Raw genomic sequence first — 8,675 nt, 5'->3', positions numbered from 1 at the left:
ATATATTAAAACCAGTCACTTTAGCTAGTAATCAATTGATCAATAAATATCAGGCAAATTTTAATACAAGCGCAATTGGTATATTGACCGTAAAATATAAGAAGCGCAATTGGTACACTGACCCAAAAATATATGCAGCGCAATTGGTACACTGACCCAAAAATATATGCAGCGCAATTGGTATATTGACCCTTAAATACAAATTTTGTTTTAGGCGCAATTGGTCCATAGCCCCCAGTCCGACCCTGAATGATACCTACCTATCATTGCATTCAAATCTAACCTACCATAGTCAGAGGTCCACCGTCCACCCCACCGCCTAATGTACAACAGAGCGACATCCACTTACTCACTTTTTTTTTTATCATTTTGGTTTCTGTCTGTAAACATATTCAAAATATATTTCTGGTTAGGCACGCTCAATTGGTTTATATAATATACTATTGATAAATATAAAGTTTGAACTATATTAGGTAGGTACTATACCCTAAGTACCTATAGGACAATAAAAAGGGCTTGATTAATTTTGAATATTTTATATGAATTCACTATATGATATTTATATACAATAAAAAATTACTAACTATTATTTTCAAGTGTTTGATTGTAGTACCTACACTATAAATTTATCTGAAGAATATGTATTCGATGCACACTGCGTTTGGCAAGATTAGGGGGAGGCAAATATAAACCTTATATACCTATTATAATGTATATTTTAACAAAATAGGTAGGTATATTTTTTTGTATTGGAAACGCTCTCAATAGTAACTAGATAGTAAGATGTAACTGTGGAAGACCCTATAATTTAGGAGAAGGTTCTACACATGAAGCTCATTTTGAAGGAAGGAGGCTGTATAGAGGAATACTGGGTAAAACCGATGTTCAATATTGTTTTGTGAATGAAAATTATCGGTTTTAAATTTATTTCATTCCTTATCATGATTCATGAAATAGGTAAGTTAAATAAGTATCTGCAGCGTTTTGGTTTAAATTTTTATTTGACGACAAAAATGTTTATTTTAATTATTATTATATTATTTACATATTTTGAATGTAATGTTTAAAAATGGGAGAACTACCTATACTATAATAATTATCATGATAATATGATATACGTCTAGTATAAATTTACAGCTTATAAAGATTCTGTTGTACCTACTATCTACTAGGTAACCTATTTTTATTTAGTATTATGAAGTGTAAGTAATCTATAATTTCATAATAATTAATATATTATGATTTGGGGCAAAGCGATTGTTTATTATTTTTTTATAATGCCTAAGCATTGATAAGTATCAATTTATTGTAGGTTAAAATTAGGTGTACACATATCTAATAAATAATTATACAATTACAACTTTTAAATATTACCTGTATATTTTAGGCATCTTGCAGGTACCTACTCAAGGTAATACTCTTAATAATAATATGAGTAATTAAAGATGTTATTTAACAATAATTTAAATTAATCTAGAGCTGTTGAGGAATATAAAGTACCATAAACTACATTATATTATTTTGTCAGGAGAGTGAAGAAAAAATAAATACATTTATGTGATCTTACCACTAAAAAAAGCAATTATTACTTAAATAAAAACAATTAATTACCCAATTTTAAATGAAAATTAATTTACACAGCTTCAAAAAGCAATATTATTAATATTACTTGTTTAAATATTTATGTACACTAGTTGGTACACCCTGAATAGTATATTAAGTATAACTTATAAAATACGATCTTCACAAATGTCATATGCTTTTAACTTATATTAAAAATAAAAATCATTTAATAAATTTTATGTTTACATTCACATTTAAATGGATTGATTTTTTTATAATACCTAATAGTAACCTTGAATCTCAGTAAGTAGGTTTTTAATGTATATCTAATACTAATACCTATCTATAGTGCCTCTATGGGAGAGACTCCCCTCCCACACACATACATATATATTATATATATTTCAGAATTTTTCATAGTAACTTTGGGAATGATATGTCTGAAAATTCCAAAAATTGTAAACCTTTAGTTTAGTTTAGTTTTGTGATTAATTTAAATTAAAAGTAGATAGGTATAAAAAGAATTGACCATGTGCATAATATAAGTGTTGAATTATTCATATAATATATTAAAATTAATAACAATTTCAAACTTAAAACTCATTTATTAAATTTAACAATATAAATGTAATCATAACTTTATTAATTATGGTAAAAAATCCAAACGTGGAAAAAGTGACGAGTTGCGGGGCCACAGTTTCATGCTTAGAAGCAACTCATCAGCAAACAATTGACAATGCAATATACATTTAAAGGAAAAGGCAGGAGGCTAAATTTTCATGATACTCCATTTTACTATTTAACTAAACGTTGGTTATTGTAATGATACATTTTATAACTTTCAATGATATTATTTCTTCTTTATTATTTATTTACAAAAAATACATTAATATAAATATCAATATATTAAGATATTTATTTTTTCTTTCAGTTTTTCCCTACATAATTCAGTTTAATCATATATAGTGGATATTCATTAAAAAATTTGACTGTAACATAATATTCATATGATCAGATCTGGAATTGAAGGTAATTAGCTACTTAATCAATTATGTTAGGTAAATACCTAACACTATATGAATATTAAATTTATTTCTTTGTTTATAAATAATACCTACTTATTATAATAACAATAAATTATGTAATGTATGCAAAAATAAAATTTATTTTAAACAATTAAATATAAATCACAATTTTCTCAATTGGAGATCTGCATAAGGGGCAGACATTTTGTTCTAAATGTTGCACACAATCCCCACATAAACATATATGCTCACAAGGAAATATTTTGGCATTAGCATATTCTTCATTGAGACATGCCACATATACTTGTCTTCCTAAAATCAATAACAATGATTGGAAAAAATAATTATTTTGTTAAATACTCATGGGAAAATATATATTAAATAATAAACTATACATACTTATAGCCATGTTTAATTCAATTTCGATACTCGGGGAATTAATTTGTCGTGGTAGACGCGGAAAAAGTGGAAATTGTGGAGGTGGTGTTACAACAGTAGGTGGTGATACCATAACTATTCTAGGAGACCAAGTACGTGACAATGATGAATTTCCCAATAAGTCAATTTCTTCTTGAAGATCATTGTTTTCTTCATCATTATGAAATTGAGACACATTTATAATCGGTAACGATATAGGACTATGCATTATTTGTACGTCTTCTTCTGCGTAGAAACTTATTTGAGGCATATTATGAACTGGTGTCGATGTAGCATTAGGAGTACCAACTTCTACATCAGATCCAAATGATGAATTAACTAACGGGGAAGTGTTAAGACTTTGTACGTCTTCTTCTGCGTAGAAACTTATTTGAGGCATATGAACTGGTGTCGATGTAGCATTAGGAGTACCAACTTCTACATCAGACCCAATTAACAAGGATGATGTAGACAGTGAAGTATTTGGGTGATAAATAGCACGAGTGGTAATGTTATGTTCTTCAGTTTCATCTATAAATAATTTATATATATATGTATAAATACAAACAATATTAAATTTATTAAAATATAAATAATTAACCTTACCAAAGCCATTGCTGGTTGGTCGATCCATGCCAAAATTCGGGGTAGTATGCTTTGTATATAGTAGAAATTCGAATACACTGAACCTTTCATGGCGCAGTTTTTTGGTAGCAACACGAATTTTTTTATCTTGTACCTTCCATTTTTTTGGTTGTTCATGTCTGATTTCTATACCATCTTGAACTAATAAAAAGTCATTTGTAATTCCTTTCATGAAGGTAATAAGTTTCTCTGTAAATATATATAAAAATAATTATTAATTCTTGTTTTTTAATTTAATAATATTATATGCAGATTTTTAGGTTCCAATTTATATCAAGACTACTTGGGTCTAGAATTTATTTGTAATTATAAATGCAAATTATTAAAATGGAAATACTATATGTTATGCTTATGTTAATCATAGGTAATTGTTAAGTATTCTATTTGTTTTGAAATAAATTTAAATTTGTCAGGTCTCATCTATTGTCCATTATAAACAAGTATGTACAATAAAGACATAGACTTAATTATGGTTATAAATTATAATTATAAAACTTAAAAATAAAATAAAGAAATATAATACACATTGATAATTATGCATAATATATAATATCAAAAATTATAATAATATAATAAAGTACCAAGAAAAATCCATGGAGATGGGTGAGGATGTTGAATGTGCTTCATTAAATGCATATGACTGACTTCGAGATGATTATTTGTTCTGCGAACTCGATTATTAACAGACATTATGCTGCTTAAATTACCTATATATTAAAAAAATATATGATTTTTTTTTTTAAGGTGTAAGAACACTATTTGTTATAAAAGTCCAACAAAAATTAATGAGAACGGTTTTTTGGGGAAAATCATGTATAATATTGATCTGAATGTAAGTAATCATAAAAATGTAAGGTTAGCATAACTTTTAAATTTAATCACACGTATGAAATTAAAATGACAAATACTTTGTTCTATAGTTATTAGGAATATATATAGTATTTTAGTATAGTTGTATGTAACATCTAACCATAAACAGACTTCACAAATGGTTTGTGGTACTGTTATACTTTAAATAAAATAAAATAAATTTCATAGAAAAGATATATTCTTACCAATAATCCAAGTATTATAGTAGTATTTTAATAAAGATTTCATATTATGCCTATTTGTAATACTTAGAACTCTATGCAGCTCATCAATATAACATTGTAATACATTCTCAAATCCTTCAAATGTTTTATCTTTAGGCAATAGAGGAATTGCCATAAGCATATGAACAATGTCATAAACAGTTTGATTCCTACGGCATAAATCAGTTAAACCTAAATTTAACAAATAACAATAATTTAGAACTAACTTTAATCAGATAGGTACTTAAATACTGATGATTTTAATAAAAGCTGACCTTTTTTTTGAATATGACGTCAAACACATTGTGAATGGTGAAACCAGCAACCATAAATGTTTATGTCTGTGAACACTGACTTTATCACTGCAATAGATGAATGTTCAAAGTCTACAGATATACATTTTGGGTTCCAGTTTCCAATAGTTTTTAGGTAATTGAACAAATGTATGTAACTGGTTTCTGTTTTGTTACTCATTAGAGCATATACTAATGGAAAACCCTGTAAATTATGTTAGAATTTAATAATACAACCACACATTTAAACATAATGCCTATAAATTAGGTATCTCAATTGTAATACCTATATATCTCCTATAATCAACACTTTAAGACTGATTTAAAAAATTGTATTTTAACTAAACTTATTATTAAAAATATTCTAGTATATATTAAATTTGGAAATTTATCCTCGATACACATCCTCTTCATTATACAAGTAGCAAATTATTATTTGGATAAATATACACATATAAACAGGAAAACAATAAAATTCAATAATTCCATAAATTGTACATTTGTATAGTTGTGCATTGGAAATTATAATAAAATTAAATATATGAAACTTACGTTGTCCATATACATTCCCATGATAACAAAAAGTTGACAACATTCACCTTGAAATTTTGGAGATGCTTTAAAAGTTCCATCGATGATAAATTCGGTTCCACTTCTCAAGAGCCTAGATTTAATATGAAAATGTATAAATAATAGTTTGAAAATTGAAATATATCATAACATAAAATACCTATTTAGCCAATAAATTGGAATAGATTCTATGTATATAATAATAGTAAATTCCAAAATATTTTGTAATTAATTATTTATTTTTAATTAAATTTATATTTATTAAGTACCAATAGTTATAATATACATAACTTATTAGTGTGATTTTATGATTCAATGAAGGATATTATGTGAAGTCCCCATCCCCAAATATTTAAATATAAAATTACACTATAAAATAACACCTCTCTTTCAAAAATGCTGACCTATGTACCTGCATTTATTTATATCATAGACTATACTAGTGGTCGTAGTATGAATGTAGTGCCAGCGGCAAGACTGCACTGTTCGGCCTTATATTCTCCGTATATTAGTACCTATAAGGTCTATGATTTATATGCTTAGTCTTAGTGTGTATGATAGACAAGAACCATCTATATTACCTACCTACCTACTCTAAAAATAAATAGATACTAAAGAAAACCAACCTCTTTAATTTTGGAACAATAAACACAAGTGAAATGCCATCTTCCAAATTTCCAGATTGTCCAAAAAAAATATTCTGTCCCTCAATTTGTACCTTTTCTGCAAAGTCATTCAACATTTGATTTTTGAACGATAACATAGAATTAGGTTCAGGAGGCAAATTTTCTTTTTTTGCTTTTGACATTTGTCTCTTAAACATTTTATATGGCACATGTACACTCCTAAACTCTGGTCTAGCACACACTTCATTGAAAATAACCCTATGATTTGTTTGTTCTCTTGTCGCTCTATCTATTAAAGTTTTTCTAAAAGTAGCCAATAGTGTTTTATTTTTATTACAATGTTTATGTGACTTGTACAACCACAACGTTTCCATATCAGGGAGCATGATTTTCCCTCTTGCCGGGCAGCTAAAAAAGAATAGATATAGATTAGTAAAATTAACATTAAAAATATTTTTCATTTCTATTCAAAAATTGTGACGAACATTATCAACCATTTTCTTGCATATTAGGTAGGTATTGGTATATTATAAATTGTTCAAGGTGTTAGCTTGTAAATGAATAAATATATAGGTACTATAGGTATATTAATGATCAATAGGACCCGGAAGTTTATACACTAAAAACTACAGAAATATGTATGCAGTTATATTATGCGCTTAGATAATATGCTTGAATATATTATATTAACCAATTGGAGAAAAACATTGTTTTTAATGTCAAATGGAAATTTGAAAAATACGATATAAGAATATCTTGTAAGTTTTCTCAATATAATTAATGTCTTAATTTTTTTATTCAAGAATTTTCATACTGGTTCTTCATAAAATATTTTAAAATATGCTCTAATAAATTGTAAAATTAAGAAACTTGCTCTAAAATTTAAAAACCACTAAATATGCACTAGATGCCTAGGTATAAACTTTTGATATGTTTTTTGTTGTGTCTTGAAATGCATTCCTAGCGCACTTGGCAATAAATCTAATGGTTAAAAAAAACTTTCTGGCCCTAATGATCAATCATAAGGCCATATTAATAATGTATTATAATATATTATATATTATTCAATTATTCCAACTACAAGATATTGAAGCACTCCTTACCAACCTATAGAGTATAGGTACAATTGTAGTATTATACCAAAAATATATAGGCCTTAATAATATCCATTCAGGCTAATGACCTCAGTTGTCGAAGCCTTAACCCAAAAAAAAAAAAAAATAATAATATCCATTATATATTAGGTAGGTATTACCTACCTAATAAAAATACCTATATAATGTTTTAAATTGTTGATCACTTACTTTTGATCAGATATTCGCCATTTACTGCATTTCAATATATAATAACTGGGATTTTTTTGTTTTATCCAATAAACATTGTCGTCAACGTCTTTGTACACAGCACAATTTGCACGAATGCCAGGAACTTCAAAAATTTGTACCATTTGCATTTTAACTTTATTATAATCGTAGTTAAATAAATAAAATAATATACCTATACATTTGAGCTATTAATGTTATAATTAATAACTTTTATATAATAATACCGACAGTCCGACAACACCAACAACAATGAACATTAAAGATGTTATCAAGAGTGCACAACAGTAGAAAATTGGAATTACACTATTTCTCGCGTACTAAACAATCAAGTATTCTGTATTATAAACAGTATAAACTATTATTACTTAAATAAATACCTACAAAGAAAAAAAGAATTTATATTTGTCAATTTTCATGTGTTCTAAATCGGTTCTCACTACCACACATTACACAATGCGCGCACAAGCAGCAGTACAACAACCATTGTCGAAACTGGTTATTTATCGCCGTGGCGAGGCGCACGGTTTATAAATATCTAATATTTTGATACGAAAATATTAAATAATAATGTTGTCAATGAATTTTGATAATAATCTGATTCTGATACTAAAATTAATTACTTTATTCACATTTTCACAATTACATCAATAAATATACTTAGTAAAATCGGCGCCTAAATTCTTATTAATATTGACTTATTATCTAGTTTCAAAATTGAGTATTAACTAATTAGAAAATTAGGGCGATAATTAGTATGACTTGAGACAATGTCGAGAGAGAAAAAAAACGTTATCCACCATTGCACAACCACAAATCGTTTTGGAGCGATTTCGCTAATGGTTTATGGACGGGGACGACCGCGCATAAAATACTAATAGTTTCCTCTACCCCTTTTTTTAGTTAAGTATTCTCGGTCGGGTATTAGCTAAGGGGGACCATTTCTTAACCAAACTTTTCGATTAAGCCCCTCTAAAATGTACTCCTGGAGTCGGGGGTCATCAAACCCCCCCTCTAGGTGAAATTTAAAAATGTTCAGTTTTTGTAAGACATTTCTGAAGGTCAAGATAAGGGTAGATTGGTGCCTGGTGGTCGGTGATCAAATTCGGCATCTTGTTTCATGACAGTAGGATCGGTTATT

General features: G+C 27.5%; 1 protein-coding gene across 1 annotated transcript; it reads right to left on the bottom strand.

Moving 5' to 3' along the window:
- Positions 1-2,739: 2,739 nt before the first annotated feature.
- Positions 2,740-8,013, bottom strand: LOC149058116 (uncharacterized). Its single transcript, XM_089218316.1, has 9 exons — positions 7,517-8,013; positions 6,213-6,620; positions 5,569-5,680; positions 5,026-5,221; positions 4,706-4,915; positions 4,232-4,357; positions 3,612-3,839; positions 2,988-3,536; positions 2,740-2,900 (listed from the first exon to the last, which is right to left on the bottom strand). Exons 1-9 carry the CDS (start codon positions 7,663-7,665, stop codon positions 2,740-2,742), a joined length of 2,139 nt encoding a protein of 712 aa, XP_089074442.1. The 5' UTR covers positions 7,666-8,013.
- Positions 8,014-8,675: the final 662 nt, after the last annotated feature.

The sequence above is a fragment of the Diuraphis noxia genome, unplaced genomic scaffold, assembly GCF_037042655.1.
Source record: "Diuraphis noxia isolate RWA-SAM2 unplaced genomic scaffold, SU_Dnox_SAM2 contig0002, whole genome shotgun sequence".
NCBI classification, from domain to species: Eukaryota; Metazoa; Arthropoda; class Insecta; order Hemiptera; family Aphididae; genus Diuraphis; species Diuraphis noxia.
Note: the sequence above shows the minus strand (reverse complement) of the source record. Positions and strands in the feature narration are given on the sequence as shown.

Excerpts from the sequence above, each read along its gene's own strand:
- LOC149058116 (XM_089218316.1), bottom strand. The coding sequence starts at position 7,665 with ATGCAAATGGTACAAATTTTTGAAGTTCCTGGCATTCGTGCAAATTGT. Across the intron at positions 5,222-5,568 it reads TGGGAATGTATATGGACAAC|GGTTTTCCATTAGTATATGC; the intron begins GTAAGTTTCATA and ends CATAATTTACAG. Across the intron at positions 4,916-5,025 it reads CTGGTTTCACCATTCACAAT|GTTTAACTGATTTATGCCGT; the intron begins GTGTTTGACGTC and ends TGTTAAATTTAG.